This window comes from Ctenocephalides felis, unplaced genomic scaffold, assembly GCF_003426905.1.
Source record: "Ctenocephalides felis isolate EL2017-DRISC unplaced genomic scaffold, ASM342690v1 CF-g0.4_SCAFFOLD_03570, whole genome shotgun sequence".
Lineage (NCBI taxonomy): Eukaryota > Metazoa > Arthropoda > Insecta > Siphonaptera > Pulicidae > Ctenocephalides > Ctenocephalides felis.
The window spans coordinates 6,925,981-6,941,410 of NW_020539724.1; the positions used below are offsets into that span (position 1 = coordinate 6,925,981).

Genomic DNA, 15,430 nt, shown 5'->3' on the forward strand with positions numbered 1-15,430 from the left:
ACTTCTCTTTGTAATAATCAGATTGTAATTATCTTCTACCCCTGTTGCACTGCTGCAAATTTGGATCTGGACGAAGGACTTCTTGTTCATGGTCGTATCGCAATTTGTAGGAGATTTTGGCTCGAGTATTTTGGAGTCCTTGAAATCTACTAACATTGGTTGTACTTCTGTTACAAATACAATCAACTTCACCTATTCACCAAATTTTATGGTAATTGCTCTTTATAATGAATAATGACGTGATCCGCTCTAGTCACTCCGCCCAAGCAATAGCAATTAGGATCAGTTGCGGTATAAATGGCAGTTGCGGTATAAATGGTGTCTGGTAGTAAAATGACTTCTCTTTGTAATAATCAGATTGTAATTATCTTTTACCAATATTGCACTGTTGCAAATTTGGATCTAAAGGAAGGCACTTCTTGTTCATGGTTGTATCGCAATTTGTAGAAGATTTTGGAAATTTTAGCTCGAGTATTTTGAAGTCCTTAAAATCTACAAACTTTGTTTGTACTTTTGTTACAAATACAATCAACTTCACCTATTCACCAAATTTTATGGCAATGGCTCTTTGATGTAAATCAGTCTCTCTAGTTTCTATATTTCCAGTTTTTGTATTTTTCTTAATTTTTTAGGAAGTCAAATTTTAGATCATGAAGATGGATTGATGTTTGAACCTAATTTATTCATTAAATCTGAACAATGAGCTACTAAATCACGAGTAAACCTTGTCTAACAATATATAATACACTTCACATGTCCAAAACTGTGTAATTATTACCAAATAAATATGAAACATATTAAAATAAACGTATGGGCTATTAAGAAACCATTAATGCTAAAGCTCAGCCTATTGAATAGATAGATAAAATTCAAACATTCGCCTTTCTCGCTACCGGCACGCATAAATTTAACCATTTTGAATTCGACTTTGCAATTTTCAATGTGCAATTATTTTTTATTGCTCTAATATTTATTATGGCACCCATTATAGCTTTATTATTTTGTGTTTCTTAACAATAGCATTTACTTCCGTCAGAGTATTATAGAGAAGGCGTTTTAAACATCGCACACTCCATATTATCGTTGGCTGGTTTCCGCTCCTGGTTAAATTTGAATCTGGACAGAAGGGGAGAACTTTATAATGATCTATTTAAAGACACACTGAAATACACGATATATTATTACAGATAACGATATATACAGATAAATTATTTATTTTTATTGAAAAACAAACGTTACAGTTTATCACATTATAATCACATATTATTTTCTTTTTATAGCTTTGAATGTAATGTAATATGAAATTTGAATTTTTATGATAGAAAATATATAAGATGTTTCTAAAAATTTTATCTATTTATTTTTTATTTTAACTTTCCTTAGAGGAAGTTATTGTAATCCCCCAAAAAATCGAAAATGAAAACGTTTGCATATCTTTACGCTTCAAGTACTCTGATCGTTTTGGCATACTTGGGTAAAAATGGATGCATGTTTGTATGTATGTTTGGATACAATTTTTCGTCCATCATTTCGGGCGAACGAAACAACCGATTTGAATGATTTAAAAAAAAATGATTGAAATCTTCCAATCGTATTATATTGACAGGAAGACGTTTAGTTGTTTCCAAGATACGTGACCGAAAAAGGCAATTGGAAAAGGCAGTTTTTGAGAGAACAGAGCATCTGATTTGAATGATTCAAAAAGCATTTTATTTGCATTGGCGGAATGAACAAAATTTGATGATGACAGGTCCAGCCTTCCGAAGTAATGTGGAAATGGTGGGAGAAAAATCATGTTTATCATAATTCGTTAACTTCTGCAGAAATATTTCTGTTTCCTTCTATTGTCTTCTAGGAGGTGTTGGCCCGGTAGACGTTCGCCATCGAGAATTGGATTTTATTTGGGTAGTAATCCCTCAAATTTGAATAGTTCATCTCACCTGTCCCCATATCAGTGTGGGAGTGGGTTTTCTTCGAGTCTTTTCTTGACAGCTTACGCTTTGAGTTAGTTATAATGTCCGCGAAAGTAGTTAGACCGGCTCGCGGTCAAGACTTGACGAGGTATATGAATCAAATATTCTATTATGTTCGCGAAAATGTTGATGAAGTCGAAAAAAGATCAAAATGCAACATTTGCATATATATAATCGTATTAGGACACCACGTTGCTTTGTAACGAGAGCGATAAACAAGTCATAGGAAGTTGACAGATGTGCTGATAATCTATTTCGTTGCTGGAAAACGGAAGCGTTCGTTATTTATAGCGAATGCTTATCGACCAGGATTACAACACAATAGTTTTGCTAATAAGGCAGACTTTGAATCGGATAAGTGGGAAGAGAAAGTCGACATTTGTATAAAATAAATTTTGGAAAAAAATGGATATGATACGCAAGCGTAGGTAAGCTGACGGAAGATTTCAGTAATAGACAAAAAATCCTGAGCCAGTAAGGGATATCATTTGTAATGAAGAGCTCTGGCAACTTCCCTGTGGATTAGTAGTAGGATTTATGGGAGTTCAATCAGAAAATGATATGTCTTCTGTCTTCTCCAAGTTAATTAGATATCCAGATTTGATATCCAAGCTTATTTGAAAAAACAATTATTCTATAAGGTAACATTAGTGTGAGTGACTTTGCCTTGGAGACTTTGCGTTTTTACTGTTTGTGAGCTGATATAAAGCATTGTTTATATAAATTTTATTCCAACAGTAAAATATAATTCATTATTCTCTGTCTATTTATTTAACAACCTATTCAATCCCTGGGATATAGACATCAAATATTTGCACAGTAAATAATACAGGTGGAGCACAACATATGCATTACTTTTATTGATGTTTACTTGGTAAACATTGTATTTACGCAGGAGTAAAATAAAATTTAAAAACCTACATGGTCTGTCGTGTATTTTTAAGTAATATGATTAGCACTTTGAAGAATAAAGAATTTAATAATGCAATAAAAAACACACGAAACATTTTTAAATTTTGATGGATATGTAAAAGCTATATATCAGGTTTAATATATAGTTATCCTGTACACATTGGTATAATGTATAATCTAGTATGCAGTTTAATACAATATTTTTCAATATAATAAATGTTGAATATATAAGAACTATAGTTTCAGTAGGCTATCATAGTCCTATTGGAAGTTTTTTTTTTCAATACCATTTATACCAACTATGCCAAAAATGCAACAAAGCCAAGTTCAATTTTTTGCTCCAAGGTGCTGAAAATTACTCGGTATATTCACTGGAAAGTTTGAATGTACAAATATAAGTATAAAATAATTATAAACACAACTAGATAATTTTAAAGTCAATTTATGTGTGATTAAAATAATATAAATGTTATTAATATAATTATGAGATTTTACAAAGCAGCGATTTACTAAAGTCTTATATTGTTCAGAGGAACTTTTAAACTGGAAGTTGCAGATAAGTACTGGTATATTTCTGTCCTAACAATGAGCTTTTAAAAGTGTAAATATTGATTCAATACAAATATTAAGTGCATTGCATCAAGTGTTCTTAAAAATCTTTGAAAATTTGAAGAGTTGTAAATCACAAATAACAGAAAAAGTTACTCTAGTCATATATATTTAAAAAAATATTAAATCACATTAAATACTCAAAACTTAAAATGTTAGTTAATAGTTAATAGATACAGGATAATCGGAACCAAAAATAAAAAAATGAAGTTAAACTAAAAAATTGCTTTAGTCTAATTAGGTAACTCTAATTAATGACAGTTTAATTTAAATTGCAAAAAATTGAGCTTTTTCAATTTGAACAATAATTAAGCTCTGAGTCGAGCTTTTTTACATAGAACTCAGAGAGCTTATACAATTTTTTTTTTCATAAGAGAACTTGCAACGTGAGTAACTTTAATTTTTACGAACAGTCTCTAAAAATATATTTCCAACATACACAGTATTTAAAATGTTACTTTTTAAGTTCTATTAATACAAGTTGGCATATAAATACCACAAGATTAATTTATCTTTCTATAACGTAATCCAGCAAAAGCACGTTCCAAGATTATGCAAGAAGAAAAACAAATAAAATAATATAGTTAATTACCACTTTATTAATAACATTTATAATATGAGTGAAAATTATATTAACGTTACTTTTATATTAACATATATGTCATATACGAAGTAAGAAATTAACATATGTGACACAATCCAATAGAACATATGTGCCCACATATGATATCACGTAACACAAGAATACAACAAAATGTAGTTCAAGAATAAATTATGATCATATTTTCCAAGTTGACAGGAGTAGGCATAAAACTGGAAATATGTTTAATGGACATTAGATATGAATTAAAATAGTGCAAATATCAGAGATGAACAATAGTTGTCTAAAAGAACTATTTTCCTTCACATAAAGAATCCTCTTGCAATGTATACTCTTACAATATTCATCTGGTGAGCAATTCGTTTTCTATATTATTCCATTATTTAATCCCCTTTCATTAATTACCCAGAGCCGTATATCATTTTCACATTCGCATGATAATGAATAACAGTATAATAACAATAATAAATATACGCTTAATAATTATTTAATTTCCGAAATTCTGTTTGCGTAATTATAAGTATATAAAAAATTACTGATGGGACTGTCACTTTCTAACTAAATGCGACAAGGTATTTAAATCAATAAGTTTTTAATCCTCACTCGGACATTATATATATATATATATATATATATATATATATATATATATATATATGAGAATATATAAAGTAAAAGTTAAGGACTACCTCAATACAACTTTTGCTCCGCGCGGATGCCTTAGTCTGAAGATCTTATCATGATATTTGATATGCATTCCCGTAATAAAAATATAAAAAATGTTTATTTAATTAATCAATTCGATGAATCGAGAAAATAATTTCACCGTTCGTTTGACATTAGTCGGATTCGTTATGGGTGGTCAGTTTCAGAAATTGATTTTGATTGACAAGTATTTGGCGACGAAGGCAATTTCGTTATTAGTCATCCCGGATGGAAATGGATAAGTCTTCAAGTGAAATATTTTCTAGAGAAAAAAACTCTTATCATTTAATCATTTACTTATTAACTTCCCGTAAGGTATGTTATAGTAATCCCAGAAAAATCGATACTGAAAACTTCTGAACACTTTGGCAAACCATAGAAAAAATAGATGTGTACTATATACTAAACAAACACCTTTTGCAAGTATCCAATATTTTAACCTCGATTTCGAGAGCCGATTTGGATGATTAAAATATAGATATCAAAATATAAATATACCGATCTGGGAATAAAAACAGTATAAGATTGGAAATTTATTCAAATCGAGTAGTGATAGATATGTTGAACACTCCGGATTAAAACAAAAATTAGACATTGACTAAGGTAATTTTTTTAGAGGAATCGTTCGTTTCTCAAATTATCTTCTAGTATCTATTAGATATGTAATTTTTGATTGCTAAAATAATAAATAAAAAAGTAACAGTTTTTATTTCCATGTGACAACGTTTAATTTCAACATGTTGTTTCTCAGATTTCCAACTAAGTAACAAAACATGCAAGTTTCAAGTTGATAATCTTATTTTTGCGAAATAATTCTCATGAAGAATAATAAAGATGGTCATATCATGTAAATATACAAAATAAACGTTACGTTAATTAGAGAAAATTATGCAATAATATTCACATAAAAAAATACAAAAATTTACAGAGTTATTTACAGATTTGCTCAGACGCTTTAGATACAAATCTTACATACTTATTTAGACCTTCTAGAAAACATTGTAAGAATATAATTAAAATATATGCATAAGTATATATTTTTCTTTCTATTAACATATCAATTTTGCACAGCAAATATTATTACTCATTTTACCATCTGCTAAAAAAGATATCATGTCTAGTATTTTATGCAAACAGAGATCGCAAAACATTTTTTTAGCAAATACTAAATTTTATAGCACCTTTTTCATAGTCACATATTTGAATGACAAATTAACAAGAGAAAAAAATTGTTTTTAGAGAGCGAAAGTGAAAAATTATAAATGTAAATATTCAGGTGTCGTGTTTGACGAATGTTAACACTTATTACAAAGTCAACATTTGAAAGGTATAGTTTATTAAATAGATATTTATATTTTTATAAATAGGTATACATGGTAATAGTCATCTTTGTGCAAGCTAAATAGGTGCAATACATAGTACAAAAATTGTTAAATAAATTATAAGTACTCTGTAAATATTATCAAAAATTAAGGTACTAATTTTACCTGTTTTTGCTTGTATATATTTTTTCAATTATTTACCAAAAGATATTTGTTAATAGTAGTACAAGTAATACAATTACATCAACTTTAGGAAAAAGATAACTATTTTCAGGAGTGTTAAGGTAAGGGCTCGTCTCCTTTTGGACTGGGTTTTGTGATTCCAGTGATCCTCGAAGACTTAGATTTTACATGTAACTTTATTCTAATAAATCCATTCCAGTACCGTATAATTTCTGTTACGAAATCATTTATCTACTACTATATCAATGATAAGAAACTGTAGGGCTTGCCTTTACAAGAACACATAATACAACATACATCGGTACGTGATACTATTACTTTGTACAATAAAACAATGCAAATGCATTCTGCACGCAAAACATTAACATTAATATTTCGATGTTATGCTTTTAATGGGAGCATTATGTTTTTGGCTTGCTGGGTTTCAGGAAATTTGGAAGGCTTGTCTTTTGGGTAATGGTAACTGAATCCAGTATTTTTGCTCCTCATGTTATGAAGGACAAAAGTTTGCAATAGCTTTGGTTGAAGTTCAAGTTCTTTGAATAATTTTACTTATACTTTAAATAATTACAATTCTTTTAATTTTATAATTAATAATTCCTTTTTTTCCTGTTTCAGCTGTCACAGTGAGATACCTGACACGGAGGTACATAGGAGAATATAGTTCAACAAATGGTAAGTCTTAGATAACTAATATTTATTTCAAATTTCATTATTGTTGAAATCTTGTCATACTATTGAATTTAAAATTTTTCGAATTTTCGTAGAAATTTACTAGTGAAATTACTTACTTAAGCCAAGTTTCAAAATGTTGTACAACAATCATCATTTTCATGAAAATAGGAGTTCTACGTTTTTTTGTTGATCTAGTTTGAGGAATTATACACTTTTACTCTTATTCAGTACTCGATGAATCTCGTTTGAATCTTGATGAATCTCTATGAATCTTAATGAATCTCGATGGATCTTGATGAATCTTGATGAATCTCGTTCGAATCTTGATGAATCTCGTTCGAATCTTGATGAATCTCAGTCGAATCTCGATGAATCTCGTTCAAATCTTGATGAATCTCGATGAATCTCGTTCGAATCTCGTTCGAATCTTGATGAATCTCGATGAATCTTGATGAATCTTGATGAAACTCGTTCGAATCTTTATGAATCTAGATGAATTTTGATGAATCTCGTTCGAATCTAGATAAATCTCGTTTGAATCTTGATGAATATTGTTCAAATTTTAATGAATCTCGATGAATATCGACGAATCTCAACTTAATTTCGATGAATCTAGATGAATCTCGTTCGAATCTTGATGAATCTTGATGAATCTCGTTGAATCTCGTACAAATCTCGATGAATCTCGATAAATCTCGATAAATCTCGTTCGAATCTTGATGAATCTCGATGAATATCCGTCGAATCTCGATTAATCTCTCGGAATCTCAGACGAATTTCGTTCGAATCTCGAATCTGGATTAATCTCAGTCGAATCTCGTTTGAACCTCGATGAATTTAGATGAATCTCGTTTGAATCTTGATGAATCTCGATGAATCTCGTTTGAATCTTGATGAATCTCGATGAATCTCGATGAATCTCGTACGAGTCTCGATGAATCTCGTTCGAATCTTGATGAATTTAGATGAATATCAGTAGAATCTAGATAAATCTCGTTCAAATCTTGGTAAATCTCAGTCGAATCTCGATGAATCTTGACAAATCTCGTTCGAATCTTGATGAATCTCGATGAATCCCAGTCAAATCTCGATGAATCTCGTTCGAATCTCGATAAATATCGTTAAATCTCGTACAAATCTAGATGAATCTCGTTGAATCTAGATGAATTTCGATGAATCTCGTACAAATATCGTACTAATCAGTTACTTTCATTTTTATCTAATAAAATCTAATAGCGAAAGCCTTACCATTTCACAAAAAGCACTTCACTTTTATCTATCCTCCAAACATTTTACTTTAATAATTTAAATTAAACGATATATATCAACGTACACTTAAGTGATCAATAAGGAAGAGAAAGGAAATTTCATATGTCCAGTTATTACTATTTTTTTTTCAAATGTATATCTCCTTATCGTGTAAATCGCCTCCAGAATGAAAACAGATCACCTATTATTTTCTGTCTTCTCTTTAAGGATCGATCTATAATCCGCCTAACGTTTCTAAATCATTTTTATTCGATAGAGAAAAACGTTTCGACATGAAAGACTAACCTTCACTCGGTAGGAAACAAAATACATGACATTACGCACTGCCAGGTATCATATCTCGGATGATTTTAATAGACAGAGAATCGGTGGATTGAGATATTTGTCTGGATAATATTTATTCATTTTACTTTTGTAGTTTTTCATACAATTTTAACAGCAATTAGAACTTTATAGTCGTATAAGATGGTAACAACCCAACCCAACCCAAACAAATTTGTGATGACCATTCAAGTTGGCCTTCACGTTGCTTTTCAAATTTGAATATTTAAATTTATGTTTAAAGGGCATTTTTTGCTAAAATAAATTTTAGCATTCAAAGGGCAATTAAAATATATACTTGCACTTTTTTCTAGTAATTTTATTATATTTTTTATTTATTGTCTAGCCCGTTGACTATGGTAATAATAGTATCAGGAAACCCTAAGAGCGATTTTGTTCTTTGGACGTGATTGCAGATTGATACGATGCTTCCTTCTAGTATAATATAACAAATAGTGCAAATAGGATTTATTAATAGGTATTTCAATACCATATACAGGGATAAATGGGATTATGTGTCTAATTGGCTGAAGAAATCGCATAATTTAAAATTAAAATTTATCGAAGATTTTTTTCAAAAATTAAGAGGGATGATGGTTAGAGTGATCTGCGAATGATCACAAATATGAATACGATTATTTGTGAAAAAAGAATGAAATTATGGATTTTATCAAGAAATAATTTAAAAAAATTGTTTCTATTAGATTTTATGATTTTTTACTATAGTCTCTAGTCTAATTAAATTCATATGATAAATAATTTTAAATACATATTAAAATTCATTTTATGTGAATGTGCTGATTTTTTATTTTTGCCACAATTTTGTTAGAGATAATATTAGTCGTTATAGTAGAATTTCTAGAGAGAGCTGGGATTTAAATTTGAAATTTGATTTTGATTGCAGAACTCTATAAATATAAATAATTCAGAGTCCAATAATATCAAATGCTGTGATTAAATCGAGTTGATTATATTAATTTCGCAATTGAAATTTTCGATATAATTAGACTGAAAATCTATTAATTCGATTTTATTCATTGATTTCATTTATTACCAACCGTTCAGGAAAGTTTATATTTTCTAAACCTTGAAATAAATTCAATCTAATTTAAGATAACTTTCGGATAAATAATTTTAATTATTTCAACTTTCTATTATTTTCAATCAGATGAGATTAGAGTATCGATATGTTTAAAATGCAATAATTCACTTTGCAAGGCTGAATATTATCACGTTCTAATTATCAAATTGCATTTCCGAGTGCAAGATTTATGCAGATATTTTAACGCCAGGAAATGCATTAATATTTATTGTGTTATTTTAATTCTATTACTGGGTTGCATGATATATTGAGATAATGGTTAGAGATTGGAAATATATCAATTAATAATACATATTTAGTTATGTTGTTATAGCTGAGTTGGTTAACGCGTCACTGTTCGCATTAGTAGATACATATTTAGTTATTTTAAGCTTCATATTATTTTAGTCATTTCAATTATATATACAGCCAAGTATCAGGGTTTTTTCTTTCTAGAAAATCAAGTATTAATTTTGTTATATTATTCTACGATTTCTGCAAATATTCCATCTGATCTAATATTTCTACTTGTTTTAGACAGAAAGCAATAAGTGTGATAATATCTAGCTGGCTAATTATTTATGTTATTTTATGGATAATAATTTTATAAAGCTTCTCGATTAGAAGTGCAAAAATAATAATATCATTCAATAAATACCCAAGGTAATGGATTAATATTTTTCTAAGATGTTGGAATAACGGAACGGTTTCTTAGTCAAGGGATAAATGTAAATATATTATCAGAAAATCTGATACTAATTATAGAAAATATACCTATTAGATTTATCAAAAATTATTAATGTTCTGTTGACCTAAAACGATTTCAAAGAAAATAATTTTTATGACTTTTGGACTTTTCATTGCAAATTATTTATCGGGGATAGACGGAAATGTGTGGTTGTTTATACCAAGGTGTTGTTTTTTTGTTGGTCTTTTGGTTTTGAGTCTTTATATATTTAGTTTATGATACCTGAATACAATTCTTAGATATACTAATTGTTTTGTAAGATGTATTGCTATTTTTAGATTAAATTTAACAATTTTTCTTGAATAACCTTTATAAAAGGTATGCAAATGACTTTTGTCATTGTGCCCATAGCTAAAGCAATGGTATCTTTTACATTTTACTCAATTCCTTCCAGATCTCCCTCTATTAAGTATGCAGATTTCTGCAGATGTTATACCAGAGTGCTTATATTTATTTATTGGCATCAATAAACCTAACTTTGCGTGCCTCTCTTGTTTTTCTATACAACTGTTATATTTACGGCATCTCTCCTATATGGCGCTATAAGGTAAATCTAATTGAAACGATGCCGTAACATTTTCCTGTTAAGATTCCATTAGGCTAGTAAATGTATTATAAAAGTTTATCAACGTTTTAATAACTTGGAGAACTGAGAAAGAGGTATAGATTTTATAATTGTAATTGATATTTTTCCTGGATTTTTTAGACTTTCTTGGAAAAGCAACTGCTTGGGTAACATACTTACATAAAAAAAAATGGTGAAAGAATTTTGTTTTCAATTGAGTGAACAATAAATAATTTTCTATCAGCACTAAAATATTTACAATTCTACATGACCTTGCAAGTGTACTATTAATTATTATCCTTCTGCTCAAAATAAATATCCTTGCTAGTACAGAATTAGCATATATACTCTAACTTGAATGATATGTTATTGTTCGTATACATAGTTGCAATTTCATTACCATGTGATTTTTCGCAAGTAATCTTTAAGGTTTGTTTAATTGTCGTATGCGTTATTTTGTATCAGTTTTTTGTTATAAATATTTATAACACTAAGCTGCTAATAGATTGAAGTGGAGTCATTTTATATTCAGACACAGGTAATGCAATTTGTGTAGTATTGAGAGAGAATTAAACACCTTTTGTGAAAACATTGAGGACTTCTTCCAAAATATTTTTTTGAACATTCTGAAATCCCCTTGTTCCCACGAGAACCGCTGTTAGTCATTACTTCAGGGGGGAGGATCTAGAATGCTATGATTCTCTTGATTATACATACATACATCCTTCTAGTTCGTGCCATTCGCTCTCCTTCTTTTAGACAATACTGGTAACTACAACTTATTGTCACTTATTTTTTATATTCATTTAGAGAGCATCTACTCTAAGGACAATCGTGAGCCATATGGGAAAATGAAGAATAATATTGTTATCCTTTATTACCCCTTAGACAACATTGTTCAATGTACCTCTAGTTTTCTTGCTTGTTCATTATGATGTTATTAAATCGGCTCACAAAGGAAAAAAGCAAGAAAATAAACAATATACATTAACAAAACGATAAAAACTATAAAAACATGCAGTATAGTGCATATTATTGCCTCAAGAATTCAAATATGCGAAGTATGTCGTGCGATGTACCTCAGCTGACAATGTAAATGCACGTGACTCACAATCCTGGTTTAATATTAAGTTGCTTTTTCACACATTCTGAGCAAGTTTCGCGCTGAAAAGATTATGGGATTAAAGCAACATTTCTTAATTTGATTTTGCAAATATAATCGTAATCTTTCACACCTGTAACATCATTTTTAATGAAATTTTCACATTTTTAAAATGCGTATATCTTGAAAAACACATTTGTAATATTTCGGTAGCAGCTTTCTAACTTTTTAGTGAATATACTGTATAATTTTCAGCACATCGAAGAAATAGAAAAACTATATCATGACTCTAGAATCATGCTATATTTTCCTCTGTCCATGGATGAAATACAGATAATAGAAAAATATCAAACCGTCAGTTAAAGAATTTTCCAGCTTTCTTTTATCATTTCCGAGATATCAGCTTAAAACGGTTTTTCAAATTTTCACGTTTTTTATATTTTATTCATAGGGAATGTACCATGTAATTTTCAGCATCTCTGATTATTTAAAAAAATGCTAAAAATAATTCTGACTCTAGATATCAGATTAACCATTTTCAAATTTTCACATCCTTTAAATGTGTATATCTCGTGAAGTATTTGAACTGCAGCCAAGACCTTTTCACAGCAGTTTTTTGAAGTCATAGGAAATGTAATTTTCAGCACCTCAAATTTTTCAAAAAAGAAAAAATTATAAAAATAAATTATAAAAATAAATCCTGACCCTAGATAGACTGACTGACTGACCCTAAGAGACATGCTATTAGTTAGGAATATTGATGTATCACTTGCTCTATTATTCAAATAATATGCAAAACAAGTATAAGGTAATAAATTAAAAGTAATCATTCACTTATATCTTTACACTCCATATACTCCATATTGATATACATGAGTTTTAAAATTTAAAATCCATTTAGATCTATCGAAGGCTATATTTAAATACAGCTCGGCCAAATTGTTATTTATGACGTTTATTATAATTCGGTGTCGAGGTGCTCTGATGCGAATTATTCCTGTCGTTTTTTTTTATTTATTTTTTTATCAAACGGCAAATGTCTTTATAAGGCGAATCAGTGCTCGGCCGCGTGTAAACCGTCGCGGCGTTGACTTTGCTCTGGCGCCAGTTTCGGTTTTTTATATATGATATTCCACTGCGTTATGTCGAACACGTACTACGAACCTACAGAGACGAACAGGGATAAATAATAGATAGTAGTAAATAATAGATGACATTTTCATTGTTAAGTTAATAAAAAATTATTCTCGAAAAAGTGTTTTCTTTTAAAATAAACGATTTCTCCGGAGCTATTGCTCCGGAGTCTGAAAAAAAAAACAAGAAAGAGCCTACAGAGACAGACGAACAGGGATAAATATCAGATAGTTAGATGATAATCTTATAATTCATATTAAAAACTTATTTTTGGAAAAAAATCTTTTCTGGGAAGTTTCTCCGATTTTTTTGCTCCGGAGCCGCAGGAAAGAGTAAGCGAAATAACCTAGACATATCCCAAAATTGCAAAAACGACTTTGAAAAAAGGGGCCACTTTCACATATTTTCAATGATATCTCGGCCAAATGATGAGCTACGAATTTGAAATTTGGAATATTGGATTTTCTCAAAATACCTATAAAATGGCATCAAAATCATTTAAATACCAGAGTGGGGCCAATTGACTCCCCATCTTATACGTATAAACATGTAGTAGTATAATAATGGGATAACAAGCTTTTTTCATGATAATCCAATTGAATATAATTCATTTCATTCATTTTACTATTATTATATGTTTAAGGTATATAATTAGACACTGTCTTACATTATATTTTACTGGTTAATCTTATGCTGATATGCATCTATAAAAATGTACTATATCTATCTTCAAATCTCTATATTCAAAAGTAGTGTTTAGAATTTATTAATAAATATCAGCCTGTTCATTATAAATTAAAGGACTGTTTTTTGTTTTTATAAATTCAATTTATTTCAATTATCAATAAATCTTTGAATAAATTTGAATAAATTAGTGACAAAGCTAAAATATAATCTTGCTACTTGAATAAATCATGTTCTGCCACCTAGTTACTAGAATTTTTTTTAACTCATGCAAATTATTGATTTAATTATTACTTGATTTTATTATGTTTTATTATCAGTATAGTACTAATAATATTTAGATTTGAGAGGTTGAAAAATGCTCGAACAGTTAACTGGACTTAATATTTTTATAGACGTTCTTCACACCGAATTAAAATTTACGATCTATAAATAATAGTTATGATCATATTTCACGGTTTATAAAAAATAATTAATTTTGAAATTAATGAAATTATCTGGATTGAATTTTTAGAACGAAAGGCAGAACTGATACATGCAACAATATTTGATATTTGGAGCAACAATATTTGAAGGTTCAATTTTTGTCTTCTGATTTATCGTAGTAAAAGATGGTATTATAAATTAGACAAATTGGAGCTTATAATACAAATTTAATTTTAAAATACCTGCAAGCAAGTTATTATGATTGTGAGATTATCTCCAATATTATATATCATATTTTGAGAAAATATTTGAGTTTTGTGGTGGTAATGGAAAGCTCTCATAAAGCTTGAATATTAAAAGATTCTTAATTGAATTCCTCTATCAAGTTTGGTTATGTCATTTGAATTTTAGTGGTTTAGTGGCTATATACCTTTGAGCAATCCTACATTTTTATTTGTGATTCTAGTCACTTATACAATTTTCAACATATTTTTCAACTTGTTCATTATTATTTGCTCAAAATATGATTACAATTAAATTTGTCCTTGATAATATTATTTGTTTATATGATAACGTAATGTGTTATTTAAATAAATTTACCGAAGGATTATATCAGGTTGAAGGCATGGTTCAATGCTAGTATTGTTAGTGCTCTGGGCCAACTATTTCCTTAAGACCAATTCAAGGCATTTTCAAGACAAATTGGTAAGCACAAATGTTGGCTGATAAACGTGGGTTTTATTGTAGATTTCAATGTTATCCTTCTGGAAAATTAAGATTTTTTTATTATTCTTCGACCTTAACCTCCTGAACTACCAGCCCTTGGATTCTCTTTCTCGAAATGCTTCCGTTGTTCCGTTTCATGTAAATTAATCGTATTAAACGGCTATCAGGCCGTGTCTAATTCAAGTACACCACTGTTTGCTTCATAAAATAAAAAAAGTGAAAATAAAATGAAATTTGCAGTGCACATTGCACGAGCTATATTCGATTAATGCGGACCACCGCGCCGACCAAGGCCAACTGTCATATGGCTGGACGTTTACCACTTTGCTTTTTATTCAAAAATATATGTACTTAACCATTTTCGAGATGAAATTTATTGGGTAAAATGTTGGGA

General features: G+C 29.3%; 1 protein-coding gene across 1 annotated transcript in view; it reads left to right on the top strand.

Annotated features, from left to right (window-relative positions):
* The window catches only part of LOC113382833 (ras-related and estrogen-regulated growth inhibitor-like), a 163,019-nt gene that overhangs the window by 80,226 nt on the left and 67,363 nt on the right, over positions 1 to 15,430 (top strand). Inside the window, exon 3 of the mRNA XM_026621077.1 lies at positions 6,924 to 6,980. Coding sequence (XP_026476862.1) covers positions 6,924 to 6,980 — 57 coding nt within the window. The remainder of the gene's footprint in view (positions 1 to 6,923; positions 6,981 to 15,430) is intronic.